Source organism: Nesoenas mayeri (genome assembly GCF_963082525.1).
Source record: "Nesoenas mayeri genome assembly, chromosome: 15".
Classification (NCBI taxonomy): Eukaryota; Metazoa; Chordata; class Aves; order Columbiformes; family Columbidae; genus Nesoenas; species Nesoenas mayeri.
The window spans coordinates 14,539,780-14,566,472 of record NC_137559.1 but is presented as its reverse complement, the minus strand read 5'-3'; the positions used below and the strand labels follow the sequence as shown (position 1 = coordinate 14,566,472).

Here is a 26,693-nt window from a genome sequence, read left to right as displayed (position 1 = left end):
TAGATTCCCATGTAGAGAAAGCAGTACAGGATAAAAATCTATCACAGGGCTTCAATCCCGGTTCTAATACTTGACTCAAAAGCATAAAAATCTGTCCAGAAATCATGGTGTCTCTGCATTAGCATTTTCCTGTTTATACTATAAGTCTCCATATCAGCTGTTCTGTCATATGCTGACAGCTAAACAACAAAAAGGGATGTATCGGAAAGATTAAGACTGCACACGTACTGAAATATTCAGAGGAAATAAAGACAATAAGCATTACAAAAGTCACAGTGTGCAAGTGGAAGTGTTGCTCTTCTTGGGGTAGCATTTCAGACCTGTCCAACATGTGCTAGCTCATCTCTCCAGAAAATAATTTAAGCAGGCATCATTACTATGTAAATGTGTATTTGTTCTATTCTGTCCAAATTTCTTTCTACGGAAACTGTAATGAAGCCAGACAAAAATAAATCTCTGTTATTCTTTCCAACAAGGCTCAGATGAAGGACTACCAACGAGACCTGGATGATGCACGGGCTGCCAGAGAAGAAATATTTGCCACAGCCAGAGAAAATGAGAAGAAAGCAAAGGGCCTGGAAGCAGAACTCATCCAGCTTCAAGAGGTAAAGTGGGAACTTGGAGCAGTATGAAGCAGACTACACAGGACCTTCAGTAGTAAACCAGAACTGCAGTGAAATAATAGAATAGCTATCAGGGACAGAAAGCTATAAGCAGCACTTGTGACAAGTTCCACATGCACAGTGCACTCCACTACATCGGCGCACAGCCAGATCAATCTGAATAAATTCACCTTGGAGGAAGGCACAGTTCACCAGGCTTAACAGGAAGTGAACTGTATGATCCAACACAAAGTGTTTGCAATAGCTATAAATCCCTGAAGTCTTGTTAGCGCTATTATTCCTACGTGACTAAAACCAATAAAATAGAAACCAACTGACAGCTGCATAAAGTACATTTCATAGTGCTTCTGTAGGATTTATGATGTCACATCTTATACCAGTTTTAGAAAATTCATAATCCTGCATATCATGCTATAACTGTCTGAACACTTATTTCCTCATTTCTTTACTATGCTGCCTTTTCCTCTTCTCCTAGGCTCTGGCTGCCGCAGAGAGAGCTCGCAAACAAGCAGATCTGGAGAAAGACGAGATGGCAGAGGCACTGGCAAGCGCTACTTCTGGAAGGTAGGACTAGTCTGGATTACTCACAAGGCTGTAAATATGCTGCTGAATGCTGCATACCTTCCTCTCCCAACAGCCATCTGGTCTTGACAACATAAGTTGCACACACATATGACTAGTCTCATTGAAATATCTAGTTCTCTTTTCTTTATAAGTTATTCACAGTTTATAATAGTTTCAAACACATTCAAGTGGTCACAGCCATAACAACAAGCTTACTAAATTCAAATTTACAGGGCAAGCCTTCAGGATGAGAAACGGCGCCTGGAGGCAAGAATTGCCCAGCTAGAGGAAGAGCTAGAAGAGGAGCAAGGCAACATAGACGCAATGAGTGATCGCATGAGGAAAGCGGTGCAGCAGGTAGAGCACGTTTCAGTACCTGTCATGCTCTGTTTGTACTCCAGCCAAAGCTGTTTGTGGTTCTGGATAAGTATTTGAAGAACTGTCACCTGTCATTTCTCAAAAAGCATGCAACACTCCTGACTGTCCATATTCTCCCCCTTGCAGGCAGAGCAGCTGAACAACGAGCTGGCAACAGAGCGTGCAGCTGCACAGAAGAATGAAAACGCTCGGCAGCAACTGGAGAGGCAGAACAAGGAGCTGAAGAGTAAGCTGCAGGAGATGGAGGGAGCTGTGAAGAACAAATTCAAAGCTACCATTGCTGCTCTGGAGGCCAAAATTGCTTCTCTTGAAGAGCAATTGGAACAGGAAGCCAGGTAGGGGTTTCCTGAAGGGCACAGCTCTTCCATTTTTTGTTCCAGTTAACAAGACAGAAAGCAAATGAAGGCAGACAGGATTTGTGTCATCCGGCTCTCAGTGCCATTAAGGCTTGGTAAACTCTCCTTTACTTAACATTTCTTAGACATATGGCCAGTAATGAGTTGTTATAGGTTCTGATTCAGAGCAAGTTTATTGCTGAAAAGTTCCGCTGGTATCAAGGGCAAGGACCTGCTCCCCTACACTTAACAGCCCTAGACTCTGCCAGGGTAATCGCCAGAACACATTGTGCCATTTGTAGGATTATTGCTTGAGGAAATCACCTTGTGTTTCAGAACAGATCTCCTGGAGCACTCCTAGCATGCAGCAAACACACAATTGTTTTGACCAGAAGAACATGACCTTTCAGTTTTGCTTAGAATTCATCTGTTAAACTCAGTAAGGCCTTTAACACATGGGTCCTTGGTGCCTATTTCATGCACCATGCCTGAGGCAGGTGAGGACATCAGACCTTCCACACCACCAAACACTGCACTGTCCTTTGCAGAGAGAAGCAGGCTGCAGCCAAGACATTGCGCCAGAAGGACAAGAAGCTGAAGGACGCATTGCTGCAGGTGGAGGACGAGAGAAAGCAAGCGGAGCAGTACAAAGATCAGGTATCGGGCTGCGCCAGCAGGGTCTTGGTCTGTGGCACGGGGATTTTCAGGTTTTACCCTAAGGGAGATTCCACGTTCTGCCTCAAAGAAATAGCTCTCTAGAAAGCAGACTGTCTGCTTGGATATCTACACAGCCCTTTGCTAAGAGACAGAACAATATTATTCTTCTTCCATGCTCAGTCAAGTGCCAAAGCACCAGTTTATATCAGCTGCAACAGCCTGATGCACAGTCATATATAGGACTGCGCACAACATCCTTATTGGTATATAAATAGAGATGACAAACATGTTTTATTTTATCATTTTAGCTTTACCTCATGCACACCAGCCTGTAAGCCAGAAAAGCAGGGATGTAGGGCCATGAAGCAAAAGAAACAACAAGGCGGTGTCTGAATACATTAACTATCAGCAAAATGAACTCCCGCAATGCAAAGTTACTTTTACATTTTTTAGATTTTAAGCTTCTACCTTTGATTCAGGCCATGTTTCAGGAAAACTCTCAAGAGAAGTAGAAAAGTAAAATAAAGAACATAAAGCTATTAGATCTGTTTTGAATTAAAGCATTACTCTAAAATTTCCCTTTAGGCCGAGAAGGGCAACCTACGACTCAAGCAACTGAAAAGGCAGCTGGAGGAGGCTGAGGAAGAGTCTCAGCGGATCAACGCGAACCGCAGGAAGCTGCAGAGAGAGCTGGATGAAGCTACCGAGAGTAACGAGGCGCTGGGCCGGGAGGTCACAGCACTGAAGAGCAAGCTCAGGTAGAGTGCCCTAGTTTGGGACAACCATTCCCACTCATTGGCAGCCTGGAAATTTGGCACAAAACTAGAGAAATTTTTTTTAAAAAATATGTCCAAGTAAAGAACAGACACTGATAATGCTGCAAAGTTACTCACTCCTTGTATGAGCTTGGCAGATACAACAGGCCTAAGTCAGTAGGTGAGAAGTGTTTTGTAGACCACAGCAGTCTCAGGATTTCAGCTGTGAGGTGAGTAACTGTGATAACATGGCACAGGCCTTACTCCTTTTCTAATCAAAACTTCTGTTGGCTTAAACAGGAACAGAATTAGGCTTGGTGGCTTTTGAAAACATTATTTATATGATGGCTGTATCTATTTGTACAGAAGCAGTCACAAAAGGGTAGAAGTGCTTGTGCTTTTCACCCTTCCACACTCAAAACTCGCACACAACGACTGTAAACAGTCTTAGACAACATCATAGGTAGCAAAAGGCAAAGCATGTTATATGACTCTTATCCAAAAGTCTCCTTGGACTTCACCACAAAGGGATTCAGTGTCATGAGACCAACGAAAAGATCAAAATGTCCCTTTACGCTTTCTTGTTAAAGCTGAGAAAGAGATCAAGCTGTGATCAGTCACTACACATGTGAGCTCTCCTGCACACACTGCATTTGGAAACACCAACTCACTGAAACAAGGAGGCTCAATTGAATTATAAGGAAAATGCTCTATTTGCATCATCACACTGTACAACTTTGCTTCCTACCTAAATCCAACAGGATTTCAGATGAAAGTAAAGCACCTGCCTGGTTGTGTTCTTGAAGCGTGTGTTCTGCCGGTGTGTTTACCAGTAACGTGCACAAACCTTCCAATATGGATGTACTCCATAGTGAGGAATGAAGGATGAGGTGGCCTTTTCCATCAGCACCAGCTCGGCTGCCGCGTGCTCCTGCCTGCTCTACCAAGCAGTGGCTGTATCCAGCCCTTTCCACATAGAATAGCATAAGGCTCATTTTTTGTTTTATCTAAATGTAATGTAATTGGCTGTAATGTACTTGGTTTAATTATTTAAAAGTAATCTACCTACCTCTGATCATGACAATGTGCTTAGTATAACTGCCTGGGACTCTCTATCTCTGTTTCAGAGGGACACAGGAACCTTCGCATGACTAAGCAGGTACCATGCCTTCAACTTTGCAGCTCGCTTGTGCTGTACAAATTTCCATTTTCTTTGGTCCAAGTAAAAATTATGTGAGGTTTCTGCAAACTGTGAAGGCTTGGATATCTTGGCATTAATCTGTTTTATCAAAAGAGACAAATATTACAATAATCTAGCTACCATCAGCTGTTCAGTGATACGTCTTTCTTACAAGTAGGTTACGTACTGATGTAGACGTACCAATTCTCACAAGGTCTACCAACAGAGTACCTAATCAAGTACTCTGACTTTTTCTGCATGAAAATTGTCTTTTTTTACACCTCATCTTCGTGCACAGACACAAAGATCAATTTTTTTTTTTTCAAATCAAATACACCATTGATTAGTAAAATTGATTAAAAGGACTAATGAAGTGTCACAGCATGCCATTAGAATGTCACAGTATTTTTAATGCATATTGTGAAACTGAGCCTAAGGTAAGATCCCATCTAACTCACCTGAGGTTTGGGAATATCTTATTTGCATGTGATTTATCACACTTAGACCACACAATCACAGACAAAAGCTAAAATCTTGCCTTTCATTACCCCACACTCTGTGCCTGTATTGCTTACAAGGAGCTATTACTTAGGCTTTTAGAGCAAACATTACATTGCTTGTCTACTGTTATTAAAACATAGAGCACAGCCACAGAAATTAATATTGACACTGTCACCTAGCACAGCATTATACTGTATCACAGTGTCTGGAGATAGGAATTAAAAAAAACAATTAAAGAGCTACTGCCTTGTAATATTTGTATATCTTCTATTTTACATATGCTGGATTTTGCTGCAAACACACAAATATTTAAAGATGGTGTCTCGTCCTTGCATGTACCTTTTAGTCAGCCTAATAGTTCCCATGGGACTGTTATTCAAGCACTTGTTCAAAGGTAGACTAAACACAGAGATGTTAAGCAAACACTAACACTTAGGGCTTGTCTCAACTACACGCATTATTCTAAGGTGCTAATGCAAATGACCACGTGGATATTATCCAATCCATAAACCTGTTTAAGAGGCACAGATATAAACAGAAAGTGTTTATCCGCAGGGCCTATATGAGTTTATCAAGTATTAAGTTTATGCATGTTGCAACAGTCGATGTCAGTAAGTGGTCAGTGCGTGACAGAGTTCACTCCTCTGTAGCCAAAACTGTCCTGCACAGTTTGGTTGGGCTCTGGCTGTTACTCCCCACCAGCCCCACGTTCTCTTATAGCACTTCAATGAATTACTGCAGCATAAAGAGTTACTGGACAAGTGACTCGAGAGTGAGAGTCCAGAAAGCAGGAGTCCAAGGGGGCGAAGAGCTCTTCCTGATGAAGACCGAGCTCTTTCTTGACAAGAAGTGATGAATTTACTGACCTAACTTTCATGTTAAACAGCAATAACAAATATCTGCTATCACTAAACAGTAGACAGTGCTGTTAGACTCCGCCAAGCACATGCCAGGGTAGCAATGACATATCCTTGTGTTCAACACATGCCATCGGCACCAGAACAAGGGTTCACTAACTGCAGAGCTGAAATGAAGCTTTATTATCCAGCTAATTGCACACGCACACACGGAACTTTAAGGGCAGAAGTGTGGAAAACAGACTATATCACATTTCCACCTCTGAAACACAGATTTGTGCCCCTGAAATAAGTTAGTCGAGCCAATGTTCCTACCCACTTCCCTCGTGTGGAAGATTGAGCTTTGGATTTAAACAGCTGCTTCAGAAAGGACAACATCAGCTTAGTCTTTTGCAAGGACAAGACAAGCCTTTAAATATTTACGCATGATTGCTGTACTTAAAAGTTCATAGTCGGATGTATTTAACATCAAATTAGTAATTTTGGCACAACATTCAGTGATCATGTATTTGTTCTGTTGCTTATGTCTATGGTCTCAAGCCTTTACAAAGGATTGCTTAACGAGGGGCAAGTGAGAGGCCATGTTACAAAACTTAAGGGTTTTGTAGCTCAGACACAATGGAGGCCAAGAAGAGACAAACGTGTCTTCTCACTTGCTCACACCTCCCCAAAAATTAACCTTGAGGACCAAAGTGTCACTGACTGGGGCTGTGGCTGGGAAATACATGGGGATGGGAGGGAGACGTTGCAGTCACCACAGGGGAAAACAGAGACAAAAGAGTAGGGAGGGCTGCAGCAGATGAGACCGTTTAGCAGAGAACTTTAAGCACAAGAACAGGAATCTCACCCCATTTCTGAACAATCGGGAGCCTCAATCTGCCCACAAAGCACTACAGAACAGAATGTTGTACGAGAGGCTTACAGCTCTTGGCTATTCTGCATTTAAAAACCACAGCCCCACAGGTACTCTTACAAAACTCTCTGCTTCTTTGTGAGGAGCACAAGTGACCTAACACCTGATTTTATTACTTTTTCTCTCTTCCTGCAGGAGGGGGAACGAGCCAGCGTCTTTTGCCGCACCCCGTAGATCTGGAGGCAGAAGAGTAATTGAGAACGCAACAGAAGGAGGTGATGAAGAAATGGATGCAAGAGATGGAGATTTCAATGGAACAAAAGCCAGTGAATAAACACGCTTAAAAAAATTGCACTGCAGCAAGGGGAGGGAGGACGGTATTTAGCACTGTATAAGTCTATTCTTAGTGTCAAGGTCACATACATCCACTCCTCTGACAATGATAAAAGCACAACTGCCTTGTCTCCAACATATAGACTGACGTTAAAACTACTCCAATACTTATTTTACCATGGAGTGTATCTGAAAAGGTGGGTGGTTTTGAATACTCAGAGTAATTCACTTTGAGAATCTTCCAGAAAGTGAGTTTTAGTAGCTCAGATTATTTAAATCCCAGTGAACTATAGTTTACACAGGATTTGTGAGACTGTTACAGGAGAAAAAAAAAGAAAACAAAAAAAAAGGCATTGGTCAGTTAATCTTTTCTTAAACTTTCATTTTGTCTTGAGTATTCGATTAATATAGGTTTTTTGTCTGGTTACTACACCCCTGATGCACCATTCACAAAGTGGAAATGCCTTTTTAATCACTTACAGAAAAATTAAAAAATCATTTGTTCAAATTAAGTCAACTGTTACAGTTTTATATGCACCATGGATGTGCTTACACACCAATAAAAGGCTATAAAAACTACTCCGGTATTCTGCGTACAGGTGTCACTTGGGTGCAATATCACATGCTCGAAGGGAATGGGGGATGCAGAAGAGCTTCTTTACAACTCAAATACCTTTTAGAAAAGGTTGTCCTGGAATCATTAGAACAAAAACCTGATTTTCTCCCAAGCAATTGCTTTTGAAGGAGCAATAAAGTACATACATGGAGCTGAATGAAGTACTTGGGCCAGATTTGGTTACCTCAGGGACACACGGTGGTCACTGAGGGGCCCCAGGATGTCCCCAAGGCCAGAGAGCTGTGACACAAGCGCTGCAGGACACGTGCAGCACCTGGGAAGCAGGTAAGGCCCTGAGCATCTGTCTGTGGGCATCTGAACCCCTCCTCAAAGTCTGTGTGTGCTGATATTTCCAACTAACGCCTCTAAAGTAGGCTGAAAACAATGAGAAACAGCGACCCACACTGAATGCAGTGATCCAAGCCAAGCTGTTGTGCAGCAGGGGATCAGCATGCAGATGCTTTCTATTTGTGGAGCGCTCCAGCAGGACCGCAGCTCACCCCTGCGAGCTACCAGGACCAATCCACGCAGCTCCAGCACTGTCAGACAGCAGCTCTGTGCTCACACTGGGGCAGCAGAGCGCCACACACAGCAAAACCAGGGCTAGAATGACTCTACATGGAATACACAGATCTTACTCCATGTCTTAGATTGTACAGCAAGTGAACCTTAAGCAGTGTAACTACCGGGAGAGCAAGTCACGCAAAAACATCCAGCCTGACAGCTAATGCAATCATCTTCTAAATCTGAGCACTGTTCCAGAAGGCACAGAGATCATGAACTGGAGATTCAGACTTTTCAGATATTTAACCAGCAGAATTGGGGCCCAAATCTCTGCTCATGAAAGAGTAAAGGAAGAGCTTCAATAAGAATTAAAATGGAAAGCTGCGGGGGGGCGGGGTAAGAGCTATCAGGTGAGACCTTTTCATTGCTTGATCAGCTGCGCAGCCCAGCTCTGCTCAGAGCTGCTGTTAAACAGGTGGCGTGTGGGAACCAGGAGACCGAGGAGTCAGACTTTATATAAAACGGTCTTAAGCACCAACGCTTGGAGCAGAATCAGCAAACTGAACATGGTGTCCTTCTAAAAGGAATTAATCCGGAAAACTTGCATGTACAATGCTAGAGGTGGGTCCAATGGTTAGAGCACTGCCCTACCACCTCAGAAACTCAGGTTCCAGTCCCTGTTCTGCAAAGCTTGTGACAAAATATGGAGTCAGAGTTCCTTTAGTAACACCACAGAAAGCATCTTTCCATAACAGTGGCCAAACTAAAGTTTCTCTCCCAAAACAGTTCCTCTGTACCATTACAGGGGTGACTGTTCTACACTAAATTATTTTGACAGTTCCCAACAGCATATCCGCCCCGGTCTGATTATATCTGTAGTTACATTAATGGTACCTCTAAAATACATAATGCTAGCACGGCCCCAATTTTCCAGCTTTCTACCTTATCTCAATGTTGTGTCTCAACCTGACTGCAGACCACCTTGCTCACCAAGCAGGCAAACTATGGCCGGGTAAGGAAAATGCGACTTGTTCTTGACTAATCCCTCCAGGTTGACTGTCCACTGAACCACAGTCCATGTGCCAGCACAACTAACAAAGCGGCCCATGCACTTCTGCTCCTCGTAAGAAAAGTGTCAACTCCCTGTGTGAGAGAACAAGAATCACATTAAAATAGCCAGAGTTCAAGATTTTAAGAGAGCAACACCAATGCTAAGCACTGTAAATCCCAGAGGCATCTTTAGCTATGGCAAGATTTACATTCCTTAGGTAGGAAACCATGAGGAGCAAGAGATGTAGCAAAATCTTTGCATGTGATTCAGCAAAACAAACGACGTCTCTTTCAGCTTCATTGATCAGAAACAGATGAGAAACTGGTAGCAAACATCTGCATAAAGCACAGCAACAATTTGCAAAACAACCTCAAAATGAATCAACAACTAGCGTTCAAAATAAGCTTTATTCTGCTCCCCAGTTAAGCCAACTTTGTAGATGGTCTGAATAATGGGAATTATCTGTGGTTATTTCCTGTTCTAGAGAAATAGATGCATCAGTGACTGTTTTCACAGCATTTTCTTAAAAAAACCAAAACCCAACCCATTACACATTTGTTTGTCAAGTAACTTCTCCCCTCCCCTCCCCACCCTCTGCAAAAAAACCCACACAAATTGTTTAGTCATGATTATTTTTGCAAGTACAGGTTTCCATGAGGTACATTAATACTGTGAGTGAACCTACTCCACTTAAAAAACCAAACTAAAATGCAGTAATATTGTATAAGGGTGGAAAAAAACCTGATTTTAAAATAATTACTACTCAGGTGCATTTGTCTAACATAAATGACTTCAGGTTAAAAACAAAATCTAAATTAGTAACAGCTGAAAGCATATATTCTCATAGAAAAAAAAAAATAAAACAAGAAAACCACTAATACCCGAGGCACATTAATAAAGGGAAGTTTGGAAAGCAGTAAAACCCACCTATTAAAATGTTAGAAGTAGGAATTTCAGCAGGTCTCTTGGCTCCTGCAGCAGCTGGGCCTTATGGGCCACAACTGGCAGAAAGAGATGGCTCTGTGCTAAGCCAGTCCTAAGTCTCCTACCTTGTCTTTAGGTCTGGGCCCTCCCAAGCACTCGGGATTCCTCACCCTGAGCCGTGACCTGTTCTTAACGGCAAATCATTGCTTACCAAACCATCTTGCCACCACAGAGGCAGGTTTTGTGCAGCACGATTCTGACCAGCAAACATCCCACAAAGAGCTGAGCAGCTTCCCTGCAGAAATACACCTTTTCCCACATATAAGCACTCCTCTAACGGAGCAACTGCAGCACACAACACCCGTGATAGAAAGTCAGCGCAACCAGGGTTTAAGCCAGGATACCATGGATGGACAGCAAAAGCCAAGGCCCGAGGAGGTGCACAGGGAACACCGTCTCTGGTGTAGCTAGAGGGACAGTGGCTTTGCCTGGCAGTGTCAAAAAGCAACTTCTGGGAGTTATTTACAGCAACTAACATAGGAAGCAAGTCTAAGTCCAGCACTGCGAGGCAGCATCGCTTCATCACACTGCACACAGAACTCGGCTGAGAGGCCAGGCTGGGAAAGGCCATTGCCAACAGCAGCTTCTGGTTCAGTCCTCACCAACCCAAGACCGCTGCCTGATTGCTCAGTGATATTCTCTTTAAAACTATAAAGTTTTTAAAATATATATATTTTTTTCCTTTTCCAAAGCCAGCCAAGGTTTTCATAGCAGCATCTTGACAACACTTTGTGACGGATGGCTCAATGGTCCTGGACTATTTGAAGGCCGTATTCCAAACTCCAGGCGTTTCACTAATCTGCAAACAAAAAACAACACAAGTGCATTTCTTGCTCAGTTTTATCATCTTCAGAGTCACCGGTCACTTGCACAGTACACCACTCAGCGTGAGGCATCAACGGATAGGAGAAAATCCCCCTGAGTACTAAGCGAACCCATTATCTAACTGGGCTGAGTTTCCGCTGTAACACTGGGCTCTGTTTCGCTGCGAGCAGTGAGCAGCTCTCTTTGACAGGTGTTGGAATTTGTGTGGCCCTTGAGGACAAACCGGTATTCCCAGTACAAGGGCCTAGCTGAATAATTAAGTCTGGAACAAACTGTACTACAGGCACTTAATTTACAGAATATCTAAATAATGTGCAGTACAGGACTGGCACATTTTAAGCAGATGCTGAACTGCAATTTGTAATAACCTTACTGATTTTTCTTAGTTTGTTTAAAACAAGACAACCAGTTCAAGTGTTCAGACAAATTTATAAGCTCAGTTACTTAACTTCCTGTCAGTTGCTCCCTGGAAACACATCTTAACCATAAAGCATTCTGAGTGACCCCATTATTTGCCTTTCCAGTTCTCCTACAAATGAGAATCTTAACTGTGACAAGCGAAGTCCCTATGTGCCATAATGTTCCCGAGATATCACTTCTATAAGAATATATGGCACGAAACAAATTGAGCCAATAATCAAGAGCTCCTCTGTTGTACTTCATCCCATTTAAACACTGGGTTTATAATACAATACATATATTACACTTCATCTGAATTTGTGGTTTTCAAACCTTGATTCCAGTTAGTCTTTGAATTTCAGCAGCTACTCATTTAATTTTAATCTCAGAAATATATAATGTCCCGAGTTGGAATGGACCCACAAGGATCATCAAGTCCAACTCCTGTCCCTGCACAGGATGACCCCAAAATTCACACTATGAACTGATTTGAAACATTCAGATCATAATCCTGAATAACTAAGCTTCATATCTGTTGAAAACAAATCTGCTTCCACCAAAACACAGATTTAATACTAAATAGAACAGTATCAGTCAGTAGGTTGTAACAGCAGCAGCTCTCAGTGAGACAGAAGAGCAGACCCTCACCCCGTGTCACCCAGTGGCTGAGGGCTCAGGCGGGTTTCCAGGACATCTCTGTTCATGTACATGGACACCGCAGTTCTGTTTGGAGACTGGTCATACACAAAGTTTCGGCAAGACGCAAGTTTGGACTCCAAAGCCTAAGAGAAACACAGATGAAGCAGATGTCAGATATCGCCCTTCTCTTTCACAAGATGGCACTGTGGCACACCCAAACGGCAACAAGGGTGTCTGGGGGTTTTTTTGATTCTTTTGGAATGAGGTGTCCAGTAGAGGAACCTGATAGACCTCAGGGCCACACAAGTTCTGAATTTTTGAAAAGATTAAGTCAGTCATCTCCCTAAAGGCAAATTTCTGTTTCTGCAGGGGAGGTCAAGGAGTTGCTGCTGCTGTTCACCAGCAGGAACACAAAGTCTTCACCTTCCTCAGGGAGATTTTGACATCTTTCTTAGAGGTATCACTAAATGTTCATTTGAGCTGTTTCCCTGGACACACACTAGGTTGTATGTACTAGGTGGTACACCTAAGGGAACTGATCCCCTCTTCTCCCCCACATGCTCCCACCCTAGATCTTGCTTTGATGCTGGGTTACTCTTCAGCTGTATCAGAAAGTCATACAAATGCTTGTGCCAAAACAGCACTGGGGTGTTAAGGAGAAAACAGAAGGACAACTTTTCCAGCATCAGCACTACCTTAAAAGTCAAACTACAGCTTAACATGACATTAGGCCTTGCTCAAAGGGCCACTGGCCTCTTAAGACAAACCTTATCAGAAGCCCACTGAACAGCAGGCACCAGCCTTTCCTTGCTACCTTTCATGAAAGCAGATCCCTTCTTAATTTACTCATGCCAATTTATTCTTTCTGCACATGTGCTTTCAGATATTTGGAGAGGAAGATCCTATCCCCATGTGGGTAAGGTCTGAGGAAAACAGAGCAGGGTCCATCTTTATCTGGGGGCTGGTCAGAAACATGCAAAGTCCAGACCAAATTTCAAGGCCATGCTTAGTTAAGCTGGGGGCAAAGCCTCCTCTGAGCAGCAGCACAAACAGCTCTGGCTGCAGTTTCAGACAGCTCCACCGCCAAGAGCCCTGGCTAAGCAGGGAATCGCTCACCCCCACTTTCCGCAGCAAGTCTCCCACGATGTTAAGTGCAGATATTCTTGCAGCAGGTGTGAGAGGGGTTGCACCGTAACTGTCCTCAAGACCTGCAGGACAGGTTAAAGAAGGATACATTACCCATTAACAATACAAAAATTGTACAAAAAAAAAGCTTTCACACTGGAAGCCAGAAGACAGCCTGACATACAGAGCAGAGGAAGCATCAATATCTTCACCTTTTTGTATCTCACCTCCAGATCTTTCATATCCATTAGGAATATGAAGCTCCATGTCCCTGACACAGCTCAAGTTAGGCTGTCCTAAGCTGAAGTCTCCAGACATGCTCTCGCTCAGGCTTCTAGATATCCGTTCTACTAGCCTACTCTGCATCTCAGGTGCTGCAGCGGGATGTGTCCTCAGAGAGGACCAGCGTCTCCCATTTTACTACAAATATCCAAATCCTCTCACTTTTACAGAAGCATTAATTCCTCCACACAAAACACGTAATTTTACACTAAGCATACTGAAGCCCCCAATCAAGCCTCGTTAGTGCTCAGAGCTATAATATTAATTCATCAGAATGCGACAGTACAACTCCCTGCACTTGCACAGGAACACAGTTACCCAAATTTCTGGCTTTTTTAAGAAGATCATGGAATTAGTGTTATTGAAATAACCAGAGCTCACAAAAAGTAATTAATATTATCGATACAAAAGCAGAGATACATTTAGTACAGACAGCTGCGATAACTTGTCAGTGTCCTGCTGTTCCAGAGTAGAAAAAATGCCTCTCTCAAAGAGCACATACTTTCACAGAAAAGCAAATTCAAGTAACACGAGCATAGCATTAAAGATCACACTGAAGTTTTTAAAATCCTTCCCCTAAGTTTGCCAAACATCTCTGGGACAGTTGTGAACTAATAGCGAAGTCCCAACAGCTCATCTTGTCCCTAACAATTATTATTACTGGACAGTTCAAGTCAAATGAAAATGAACAGCCTATGAATAATCCCCAAAAATCAGTGTACAAATACTGAGACCATGGTGACTAGATTTAGGTGTATCTAACTGAAAGACTCAACACTGCTCCCTTCTTGTCACTCCTCCTTTAGCCAGAAACTACAGTAAAACCAAGAGCATCAAGCAGCATTTGCGTGCTGGTTCCCTGTCAGTCACCTCTCCTAAATGTTGCAGGGGTGGGTGTGTTGATGTTGGGTGCCCGGTGCACGGAGGGAGTTGAGGGCACAGATAAGGACGCTTGAACTGCAGTGTCTGTTCTTTCTGTTTCCTGGGCAGTTCGCATCGGTGTTTTGGGTTTCTCCTGTTTCTGCTGCACTGCAAGCTCTTGTCTGAGATCTACGAAGGAAACAAAACAAAGCAAGACTTCAGAGTCTGTATCCACCAAGATACAAATAGGTGAGAAGGTTTGTTTTGCCCAAAAGATTGTTCTCCTTGTGGAGGTGAAGTCACTTATGCCTGTTAAAGCTTACTCCAGGCATACATTCAACACCTAGCTAAAGACTCTTCTAGGACTGTGGCTCAAGATGTTTTTGTAGCATTAGTTCAGTTGCTATATCTGGCTTTAATTTGCATATCTTTTCACAAGGCTCCTTTTGAGGCAGGGAGTTAACTCCTTGCCAAATGTCACGGGCTGTAAGCAGTGGCACAGAGATAGGCTCGGCAACTTGGCACACGTCGGCTTCATTCCGGCTCCTGGCTAGGTTGAGATCCTAGCTGTTGTACCCTTTTCTCTTCCACCCTGGCTTCCACATGAAGGAAACCTAGGCTGAGGCGAGGTGGAAGCCACGGCATTGTCTAGCCAAGGGACAGAGCACTTCCATTCCACAGCCTGGCTGTAGCTTCTGGAAACCACTCAAGAGCATAGAACCTGAGCACATCTGAAAATAGAAGGTGTTTTTCCAGCTACATGGTCTCTCTCTTCTTACCCAGCCTTACTGACAGATACCGAGAAGCCAGCACATGCAGCTGTTCAAAGGTAACCAGAAGTCAGTTTTACTGCCCCATTACTGTTTAATTGACTGCACTTTTCACAGGCCAGGAAACAACAAGGTTAATGGTTATTAAAACTGACCTTCATGAGTACAAGAAGCCAGACCAGCACATGCTACAGCTGGACTGGCTCTTCTTAACCTCCTAAGGCCCTGAAGCTTCACCACTGATTAGGAGAAGACCAGAACAGACTTATTTCTGTGAGCTGCTCTGGAACAAGGTCAGAAGTTCAAGGAACAGTGAGGAACAGTCTTGAAGCTTCCTCATTTACTTCTACATTTCAGATAGCAGATTGAAAAGGTGCAAACATAAAAGCCAAGCTCTAAGATGTATGGAGAGGAGTGAACAGCTACAAGCCAGGAGGGGAGAAAGGGAAAGATCCAAGGAATTTCTGGCTAACCTCTCGCTTCATCTTTCAGGCGCTGCACAGACTCCAGGAGGTTTTCTTTCTCATCCAGCTCACTCTCCAGAAAAGCATTTCTTTCAATAGCCTGGTTTAAACGCTGTTCAAAATCCTCCAGAGACATTATAGTGGCTCTGAAAAAGAGTGCACAAGGTGTCACTACCAGAGCCTTCAAGCACATAGAAGAACTCCCTCTTTCACAAGGGATTATGAGTTTTTGTTTGGTTTGCTTTGTTTTACCATTATTTTTTATTGTAGCTTGTAAGATATGAAAGAGTGCAATGTGCACAGGGGAAGGGAAAAAATTATCACATTTGCCATCTGCCACAAACCTCTTGACCACAGTCATCACCTAATCAGTTGAGAATGGCAGTGCCAATGAGCACAGCATCACAAACAGTTCAGTGACACCATGCTCACAGGACAGAATAGAGGTGGAAAATGAAAACACAGAAGGTGGGTCACCTTTTTGCTCTTTCCAAGTCATCATTTGCTTGCTCGAGTTCTCGAATGTATTTCTGAAGTTGATCTTTAATAGCTTTTGTTTGTGCCAAGTCATCTTCCAGCGCAGAGATTTGCCTGTACCCTTCTGAATGTTGCATTTCAATCTTCTCCTAATCAAAGGCAAATCAAACAGCACATAAGTGACTTAGCAATGCACGTCCCCCTTCTGTGGCATTGTCTGAGCCCCTTTAAAGACAGATGCTCTGTCACTACATGCAAAGTCAGCTCCACATCGTGTGGCAGGGAAAGCTTCACAGCACACTGCTGCAACGTCTTACACTCCACCACCTTGCTATCAGATCACTTCAACATCCCAGGGATTATTTTTTTGAAACTCCAAGATCGTGGTATGAGTAGCATTCCTGAAGTGCTTTCTCCATTGAGAATTGAAGTACAATACACTTGAAGTCACTGAAAACAAATCCATGCACTGGAATTTTAAACCCACTGCACATAGTCAATCATGATTGATAATCTAAAGACAGCTATTTTCACATATGAAATGCATAGACAAGGAGGATGGAAAGGGATACCCATTCTGAATTATGAAAGTCTTGTTTGCTTACAGTGCGGTGGCACTGCTACAATTCCAGATCTCTGAAGCATAGTTACATGCTGAATTTAAGAGCCCTCAAACTCCAAGAGGCAGATTACTTTCACCTAGCTTTACAGAAAACTCTGAACAAACCCTGCAAAGCATTATTTTTGTTTGTTTTTTGTTTCCGAGCAGGAGCAGGCACACACGCTAGGCTGGTAAAGCTCAAAGCCTTGGCTGTGTGGGCCTCACAAAGTTCACCGGTGTTGACCCAGATGCAGACACCAACCCTTGATGGGCTCAGTTAACACTGCTGCTCAATAGCTTCACAAGTTTAATGCTTTGCTCTTGAATTGATTCAGATAAAAGCCCAGAACTGCAAGGTTTGAGTCTTTGTTTTCAGCCAATTGTAATAAACTATCAGCTGATCTGGCCATCAATGGACTCTCTGTTCCTTCACTGCAGGCTATTACTGCAGTTTGCAGGCTGCATGAATAGCCAATTGTTCAAAGGTTTGTTTCAAGCAGAACGTGTTTTAATAAAGTTATCGGCTGTGAAGAATAAGATTTTAGAAAATATGTTTACCCTCCACTTTTTGAGGTTCTACGTTGTTTCTACTGTTTTCATTCTTAACTGCATTGGCTGGTTCATTGTCCCCTCCTCTCATCCTGGCTCCTCTAAAGAAAGAAAATAGTCCACACCCTCCTCAACTAAATAAACTGCAGGTTTTATTTTTGTTGAACTTACGCCTTCTCCTCCAGCCCATCAGCTTCCACCGGTTTATGTGACTGCATGGAACAGCAGACCAATACTCCATACAGCACGTCAAGCATTTAATACTGCTAAGGCACTGATACGAGAACGAAGATCAGTGCAACATAAATACAATGAAACCTCTCAACAGCATCTTTAGCGAGACTGAAATGAGGTAGACTCATCTCTCTTCATACTCTAGATAGCTTCATTATTTCTTAAGTCACTCTAGTCAGAAGTTCCATCTCAATATTCCTTACATTTTATAATTATGGAAGTTAATGCTTTTCAGTTCTTAGTTTCACAGAAGGCTAACCAAGTGCAAAGAGGACAAATTATTTTTCCCCAAGTACACAAAGATGCGGTAACGAAACCAGAACTGAAGCTGCTATATTCCTTGCAGTTATGTGTGTTACCTGCTGGCTGCTCGTTCCCAGCTTATCTGGAATGCCAGATAAAAAATACACAACTGTGTAAAAAGGGTTTAGAACTACTAAGATTTCTTATGTAATGCAAGAATACAGCTGGAATGTTTGTATTTTGATTGTTCTACAGTATTATCTGTGTCTGCACAATGCAGACAAGAAAGCGGTGAACAAAAGCACTAAGTAGATGGAAAAAGGAAGAGAACCGCAGCTCTGCTGTGTTCATGTTTAGTCTCCACTCTACTGCAAACAAGTTGCTCTCATCTCAAACCTATCCTGACACATATCCACAACCTGCAAACAGGAGTTCGGGAACGTTACCAAGGCGTCCAGCACCCTCAAAGCAGACAACAGATTGGTATTTCTTAATTTTTCAAGACTCTTTTGCAGATTTCTGTCCAATTTATTTGTAATGCTGAAGGTTCCTGTCCAACAGGCAAGCTGAATCTGCACGTGCCTGTCTCGTTCACCGTTGCACTTTGGATGTGCAGGTACTGCGTGTATCATCCACTCCTACCTTAACTGACTCCAGTTCCATCCGCAGGCGATTGTTTTCTGACAGAAGGTCTCTATTTCTGGACTCTGTTTGCTGCAGTTGAGTCTCCAGTTCAGCTTCATACTCTCGACTCCCTTCTTGGAATTCACGCAGTTCCTCCTGTGTATTCTCAGCACTAGAGAGCAATTTCAGCAACAGAATTCATCATCGTGAACAAAGAACAAAAATCTCTCTTGTATGCTCAAGGTAAAAAAATACCACTCCTTAACACAGAAGGCTCTACGCCCTTCTCCAATATACATATTCCATAGGAAGGGAGGATCATATGCAAATGTCTCTCCAACAAGCATGGAAAGCTACCCCATAGCAAAATGGTAAACAAATTTAGAAAGCCCGAATACATAGAAAAATCCCAAAATCTGTCTTCACACTATATGCATTGAGGACACATGGAGTCTCTTTAGCTTGTACGTTGTCCACTGCCATCTGCAGATTTTATCTCTTATTGAATTCAATTACTTACTTGGAAATACGAACAAAGCAAGTGAGAAAGAAAGAAAAAGATGGAAGGAAATATATTCTTGTATCCTTGAACAATTCTACTGAAATAATCCTCCAGCAAGCTAAACAAGCAGCATGGAAAAGTCTGAACACTTGGTCTAAGACAAACCCACCAATATCAGCATCTAGAAAGTTGGCATTTTTTTTTTGCCCTTTACTGCATTTACAGCAAAATAATGAGCTAAAGGGAGGAGTGAAGTGTGTCCATTCTCAGCCAGGGATCCTCCTCCATGTGCGTGATGTCAAACCATTCTTGATTCAGAGATACAAAGAATGACAGCAGCACCATGTCAGCACACACAGTCCTACTCAAACCAGAGCAGGGACCACAACCAGCAGTGTCACAGCAGCACAGATTTGCTGCTGTAGTTCATGCAGAAGCATTGCTACTGCTACCACTCAAGACAGCTGAAACACTTTGAATTTATTCTCCTGCGCAGGGTGTTTTCAAAAAGATGGACCCAATTTCAAAGCAATATAGGGGTGTTTCAAAAAGATGCAAATTAAAGTCATTTTATCTCTGCAACCATGAACGGCCCATGAATGAAACTCTTATCACTTGAAAGGGCAGGGCATAGAATTTCAAATTATTAAGACTAGATGCCTCTCACAAACACAAACAGCTCCAGCCTCAGTCATTCGCAAGATGGTGATCCCACAACACAAGGTGTTTTGGTTGCATCTTTTTGAAACGCCCTGTGCCTTTGAACGTGGTGCTACACACCCCATCAAACAACTTAAAGGAAGGAAGACATTGCCTTACCACTGCTTGTATTTCATAGCCAGCTCTTTCCAGTATCTGGTCTCCTCTTCCACTGAGCTGAAGTGATGTCCTTCTGAGTCTTCCATGATGAGTTTGCAAAATTTAAAACCCCTGTTACATTTTTGTCCCGTCCTGGAAAGTTAAAGGACAAAGGATAAGAACTAAGACTGAGCTACCTCGGTACTTTTTGGTGCAGAGCAGCAGATCCCTCATTCCAGGAGGTCACTGCACACCTGGAGTTCAAACTCAAGGTTTGACGAGGCTCTGTCAGACACCATAAATGTGAAAGAACCACTACTGAGTAACCAGGTTTCCTTCCCCAGTTCTCCCAAGGCTGCTCCACACTTAACACCGCATCCCCAGCACTCAGCAACTTCCCCACCCTCTGACTACACAGCATCGAGCACCAAACCTTAAAATTCAGCTCCAGCTGTGCTCACGCACACAGAACACAAATAAAAGACAAGACACCTCAGGCACAACTTCAGCTCCAAATGAGCTGAATTGTCAGCTTCAACAACACTAAAGACATTTACCATGAAATTAAAGAGAAACTTGTAAAGGACACAGATAAAGTACTCAAAATACTAATTTCCTGTGTTAATACTTCCAGGAACACCTAAGCTTTTTATGAACATTACTGCTGGACACATGAAACATTTCTCCCTAGGTCAACATAGACAAAGCTACTTGACTTTAAACCTGAAATGTCATAAACCGTGCATGGCTGAGAGCCACAATATGCCTGGATACCTCAGAGAGCCATGGAAGAAGGGAGCTCCAGAAATTCCCAAGGAGATGAGGATGAAAGCTCCAGAGAGGTTTCAGTGGGATCGTACCTGGCTGGACCAGGTACGCAGAGAGATTGCAGCAACCCGGTGAGCAATCCAGACCATCCAGTTGTCCCTGTGCCAGCACAAACCCAGTCACAGGACACAGTCCCACCTGGGAATGACACATGAAAGGGCCACAGGGGAATCAAGAACCTCAAGCTGGTCACTCCTGCTTTAAGACTTAAGTATCTAGAGACCACAATTGAATAAATGCCCTGTGATGGGCATGATGCACTCTATTATAAGAAACAGGTCACTAGTAAATATTATGAGTTAGTCTTGACAATGGAGAAACATAAAACTTAATGCTCTAGACAACCTGCCCACGTCCAACCCTGGGTGAGGCAAAGATTCCACACAGACATTTTCAATTTAATAGAAACACAAACAGATCAAGGACAGTACATAAAGGCGGAGTTTAACAATTCGTGACAACGGCAGTTGTCAGAAAACTGTATTGCCGAAACCTAATGACTGAGGAAACATAGTTCTTCTATCGAGTTCCAGCTCCAGATCTACTGAGCAAAACATTTTCTAGAGGTAATCCTGATGGAATAAAGAGGAAGAAAATAGCCAAAGCCTTCAAAGATCATTTAGACAGCAGTCCTGCCTTTTCCTTTATTTATGATACTCAGGAAAAGCTGGAGTCTAAGCAACACGTCATGGCTAAAGAAAATGTGCATCCACTGCACATCTACTGAACTCAATGGAAAAAAATTATCCACCGCCTGTGTTGAGACTTTCCAGAAAATCACCTGGTTTAAACAAGCTTAAGAGCCATCTATCTAATAACTCTACTGAGACAAACGTAAGTAGTTTTTTACTACAGACCACAATATCAAGTACTTACAGTAGTCTGGCAATCTAAAGCCCAATTCTCACATCCCTCAGCAATGCTGCACAGTCCCTGCCCTTGTCACGGCCCAGGCAGTTTTCAGGTTACAGAGCAAATGGTGAGCAGTGTCACAGCTCAGCAGCTGTGCCCACACCTCAGCGCACGGTTAGCTACACACCCCCAGAAATTACGCTGTTCTTTGGAAGGGGAGCTGGCAAGTGAAGGGAAAAGTTACTAAGTTTTAGTTTTTATAATGCAGTTTCATTACACAAAATGGCAATTAGACAAAACTACGTGTTTTCTTTCAAACGAATAAAACCACTATGTGCCGAGACACTTTCAGCAAAAACTCTCAAGGCTGCTGCTCTTTGTATGTACTTGCCAAAGTATGCACCGGGGGAAAAGAGTGGAAAAGGAGCGTGAAGAGGAGTGATTTTCCTTGCCCATTAAAAATAAAAATCACAACCAAACATAATTAACAAGCTTGACCTAGCATCGTTTACGACACATCTACTCTATCATTTTTAAGTGAACTGAAAGTGCCTTTGAAGTTAATGAGCATGTCCTCATGCCTAAGGCTCTGTGTACACACAGACCAACCCTTGCAGTGCATTTGGGAAGAAAAAAAGAATTGTCTCTTACAGATGAGGGAGAGGGAGGACGGGTCAGACACAAAGAGGTGATGCAGGTGCAATGAGAAACCAAAAAGGTCCATCACCCATCACTGCGGTCAAAGCACTGCAGAGAACAGCAAGCTAGAGTTCCTTCAGATGTTTATTTCTCACCATTCAGACAAGTTTCTGTATTTCTTCAAAAACAAAGATTCCATCCCAGGGTATGCCTGGGTTTGCTACATAAACTAAAATGTATTTCAGAAGTGTCCAAAGAGGAATTCTGCCGACACAAGCATTAGAATAAATCCTGTATCTGTGTTCAGACAGTCACCAAAAAGAAGCCAGACTAAGATAAAGGTGGATTGCAAGATATCTTGCTCCTGAAAGCTTCCAAACAACCCTCTGGAACAAAAAGACACAGCTCCCATTGGCCTCAAAAGCCTTACTATGCTCATATCTGGCTCTCACTTGTGCTTTCACACTGCACTTTGGAAGGACTAAAAGAATGTACTAATTTGCATTTTTTAAGATTGTACAGTCACATACAAAGGAACTTTCCTCAACTGAGTTTCACAGAACCTCGACAACTTTCACAGATGAAGAGAGGTGCTGTCTCCTTCTGTTTCTAATTATGTCTTTGCAAACATAAGATTATGGACCCACTAAGGATGTTATCCGTTAAGAGTACACTCTGCTTCACAGAGTTCATTACTAAATAGTCCTTATAATTTAAAATTGTTAAACTGCAAGTACACGGAAGGACTGTGGACCTATACTTATTCCACAGAGATGACACAACACAGCAACTGTTTCACTCCTGTCCCAAACCATGGGTACATGTTTTTTGTCTGAAACACACAAGGAAAACCTATTAGGCTCCCTGTACACCCACACTACATCATAGCTCACAGGGATTTTCAAACTAAACAAGGATGCAAGATACAAACTGAAACAGAAAAGAAAAATTCCAAGTTTTAGACAAAGTGTTAAAGCCTTTTTGGTTTTCTGAAACTGGTTAAAAAGAAAAATACCACAAAACAAAGCACAAAAACCCCACTCATAAATATTTCTAAGCTGCCTGTAGAAAGGGTATGGCTTTGACTTCTTGTTTTTCCCCCTGTTGCCTTCTCCCCCTTGATTTTTAACAGCTTGGAGAAAGTATGCAAAAATGCCTGGAAAGTAATTAATTAAACCCATTAGGAACTTCGCATTGTCTAAGCTCACTACAAAAGGGGGGAAGCAAGGCAGGGGTAGAGGAGGTTTTAGCAATGTTTTGTTAAACATTGGCAAATGTGGAAAATCCAAGGAGAAAAATTCTCACTCTACAGCAGGCACACGCTGGCTGCATCTTATTTGGTTTTGCACACATGAAGCCAGAAGAGACGTCTGGCCAGATTTCCTGCATGCAGGCAGCACAAGTGCTGGTCAGAGCATTACAAAACCTCTACATCATACGGGAAAAGGAAGCATTCATGGGTGGGGAGCGGACTTCTGCAATGAGAAAAACACCTCAGCAGAAATGTTGCGGAAACAATTTCATACAAGTGAGAACAGAATTGGAAAATTCTCAAGGGGGAAAACAAAACAAACAAACAAAACAAACACTAAAAAAAAAAAAAAAAGCCACACACAAAATTATTGAAGGAACTTCAGTCTGGGAATCAGTCTGAGTTGACCAAATTCACGATGACCTCAACATAGATTCTGTTCCAGTCCTAGCATAAAGGACCCAAGACAACCCTGCACACCAAATATTTTTATCTTTTTTTTTTAAAAAAAAACGAAAGAATATTTTACTTTGGTGAACAATGCTGGCCTATCTTTGCAGTAATGCTTGATGGCCTGAGTCAGAGTAATTCATATTGTAACAAAAAAACAAGACTAAAACAGCACCATAAATACTACTGAATTATCCATGGCAGAGATGATGAAGCTCCTATCAGACATGTATTCCTAACTGTAAACCAAAACAAAAAGCCCTCTTTGCTCCTGAGAAGCTTTCCCACCCTATGAAAATTACATTTTCTTAAGAGTCCCCTCCCAAGGGTATTGCTGTAACATAAGGGCCTGTTTTCTTTTGTTTGAGCAATACAAAAGAAAATCACCACGAGAGAGAAAAGCAAGAGGTCACTGGAGCGGCAGGATTAGTGCAGAATCCCACAGCCGGCATTGAAAAGAGCGATCATCTTCTCAGGGTTTTCTCTCCCAAAGGGCTCAGTTCAGCAGAGCCCTCGTCTCCTCCGATCTCAGCCCAGTGTTTCCAGCGATTGCTAAGGAATTCCCCTCCCGAAAGGCACGACCTTGCCGCCTCCAGCCGAGGGGTCAGCGCCGGTGCTGCCCACGGCCATGCGGAGCACGGAGCCGGGCGGGAGCTCAGCAGCGGGCGCGGTTCCCACGTTCCCCCCCCGCAGCAGCCGTAACTCCAGAAGCGCGTCCGCAGCGAAGGACGGGGGACGGGCGGGGGCCACGGACGGGCGGGGTCCCAGCTCCGTGTCCCCTTGCTTCACTACCCCAGTTACCACAGCAGGACGAGGGACAGCGTCGCACCGAAACCGCCCTTCCCCTCCCTCCTGTGCCCCCGGCAGGGCAGCCCCCCGCCGCTCGCCTCTCACCGCCGCGTCTCCCGAGCTCTCCCCGCACCGGCCGCCGCCGCTCGCCCCAGCCAGCCCGGCCCGGCTCAGCCCGGCCGCCCCCCATTGGCTGCTGATCACGTGCCGCTGAGAGCTCCGCCAATCAGCGCCGCCACAACGCGCCGGCTGGGAGGTTTGGAAAGTTTCGTTACTTTCAAAAGGCGCTCGGGGGCGGCCGGGCCTGCCCGGCCCTTCCCTGCCCCTCCCTGTGCACCGGCCCCGCTCACACCCCATCCCCTCCCTTCAGCCACGGCCCCCAGGGCCGGCGGCGACGGCTCGTCCTCACGCTCAGCCCTGGCACGCCTGAGCCGCGCTCAATCCTTTCATCAGTGTTTGCCGAGCCGCAGCGGGCACAAGCACCTGCAACCTGTAAGGCGTTAACGGTATAAATCGGCAGCTGCCACCACGCTGTGATCTTAAATACGCATTTTCTCTTGAAATGCTCTAAAAGACAAAAAAGCTTTACATTAACTATTATTTTTTTTTATTCCAAATGCCTCTTCTGAAAGATCAAGAGGTGAGCCAGTGACCATAAATAACATCAGTGCAACATTTTTGGACCAAAGTCCCCTTTCCACGACTGAGGACCAGGCTCCTGCATCACTGAAGCCCGTGTTGCAAGGACAAAGCGGTCGATGAAATATTAGACACTTACACCCATCTACATCTCAGGATGATGTCATCCCTCCAGAAAATGAGCTGCCAGCCTGCACAGGGGAACGAGCTCCTGCAGACCGTGGGCCGAGCTGTGGCCCAGCCATGCCTCCCCAGGCAAGGTCAGGCTGAAGGGGACCCAGGGCTGTGCAGGCTCTGAAATGCCCTCGCTGTGTTCCTACCCAACAGCGTACACAAACACTTGGTCATTAGGCGTGTCTGGCATTTGTTTCCGGAGTCAAACCATAACCACTAATTACCGCCTATGCGTAGATATGCTCCAGCCCACATACATGTGGCCGTACGTCACCCAGTGTCACCACGCACCCATGCAGCACGTTTTACAAACTGCTGGATGACGGGCACCCACACGCAGGGGCCCCCCTCGTGGTTTCATCAACTTCTGTGATGTAATTCCAGCCTGGAGCAGAGTCTGGGCCTGGAAAAACTTAACTGTCTAAATCAGGAATTCCTCTCCCGAAGGCTTTGCAGAACCAGGCTGGGATGATAACAAAGGATGGACACTTTTTGGTAATAATATTCCACTAAGAGAAATCTGTCCACAGCTAAAATACCTTTAACTGGAGAGGGTGAACAAAACAACTATACATTCAGGTCAGATGTTCAGCAGAAATAAATGGAGACAAACTATTATACGACTATGAATAGAAAACTAAATTAGGTATTTAAAAAATTGGGTTAACAGCAATTTGCGATTCTGTCATTACCCAAGAATGTTTTTATTATCGTCTAAGTACAGAAAATAAAGCAGATACTATCGTAGTACGTTCCCAGTAATTAAAAAATCTATACATTGTTTGCTAATTTGGATCAAAAGACATTTTACTTCAATTCTCCGAACAAATGTTTGAGGATAGTGTCTCACATTATGACATTGAACTATGATATCAAACGACAATACACAGATGATATCAAAGGTACACCTGAATATTTTTAATAGTTCTCATCTAAAAATACTTGCAAAACATAGCAAAAGTTCTCAGATTTCAGAGGAAGCTGTTTACCCTCTCAGCCAATTCTGAAACAGTGTTAACAGCACCCTAACAAATGCCAGAGACACTACTGTACACGAGCAATAAATATTAAAAAAGGTTACTATAATTACTATCACCACCTTGTTTGCAAGTAGAACGAGAACATTCATCTTTTAAAATCAGCAGAGGAGAAGAAGAAATGATTTTATGCATTTATTTTTAGTTCGATGATTAATAATTAATAAATGGCAGATTTTTGTGGTGCTAGGGTTAATGTCCTGGTTATTTTAAGGAGAATGCCACACTGATTCTCCCATGAAAGCTAAGCAAGCAAAAATGTATACACTTTCAGTTCTGGTAAGGTTGCAAGACTTTATCTTTTGGCAATAACTTCTTACAGGGAAAAAAAAAAAATTGCTTTGCTGCAATAATTAAATAAGTTGCCACAGAACTATTTGCTCTATGGATGGAACAGGAACTGACCATTAAGTGTCATAAACTACTGAAATTTTTTTAATGGACTACTG

The 26,693-nt window shown here is 43.3% G+C and overlaps 2 protein-coding genes across 4 annotated transcripts in view; one reads left to right on the top strand and one right to left on the bottom strand.

The window, feature by feature from the left end:
* The window catches only part of MYH11 (myosin heavy chain 11), a gene marked incomplete at its 5' end in the record, with an annotated part of 51,688 nt that extends 43,938 nt beyond the window's left edge, over positions 1 to 7,750 (top strand). Inside the window, 7 exons of the mRNA XM_080353877.1 lie at positions 477 to 605; positions 1,099 to 1,187; positions 1,421 to 1,544; positions 1,692 to 1,900; positions 2,449 to 2,557; positions 3,143 to 3,315; positions 6,899 to 7,750. Of these exons, the coding sequence (XP_080210003.1) occupies positions 477 to 605; positions 1,099 to 1,187; positions 1,421 to 1,544; positions 1,692 to 1,900; positions 2,449 to 2,557; positions 3,143 to 3,315; positions 6,899 to 7,037 (972 nt within the window). The 3' untranslated portion in view covers positions 7,038 to 7,750. The remainder of the gene's footprint in view (positions 1 to 476; positions 606 to 1,098; positions 1,188 to 1,420; positions 1,545 to 1,691; positions 1,901 to 2,448; positions 2,558 to 3,142; positions 3,316 to 6,898) is intronic.
* Positions 7,751 to 10,844: 3,094 nt separating this feature from the next.
* Positions 10,845 to 24,583, bottom strand: NDE1 (nudE neurodevelopment protein 1). Of its 3 annotated transcripts, none has more exons than XM_080354196.1 (9): positions 24,500 to 24,583; positions 19,606 to 19,737; positions 18,303 to 18,456; positions 16,034 to 16,182; positions 15,566 to 15,702; positions 14,332 to 14,511; positions 13,171 to 13,262; positions 12,064 to 12,197; positions 10,845 to 10,990 (listed from the first exon to the last, which is right to left on the bottom strand). In XM_080354196.1, exons 2-9 carry the CDS (start codon positions 19,689 to 19,691, stop codon positions 10,897 to 10,899), a joined length of 1,026 nt encoding a protein of 341 aa, XP_080210322.1. In that variant the 5' UTR covers positions 19,692 to 19,737; positions 24,500 to 24,583; the 3' UTR covers positions 10,845 to 10,896. The 3 variants fall into 3 exon arrangements, with proteins under 3 accessions (XP_080210322.1, XP_080210323.1, XP_080210324.1); XM_080354197.1 differs by having other exon boundaries at positions 24,493 to 24,546; XM_080354198.1 differs by lacking the exon at positions 24,500 to 24,583 and adding an exon at positions 20,359 to 20,544.
* Positions 24,584 to 26,693: the final 2,110 nt, after the last annotated feature.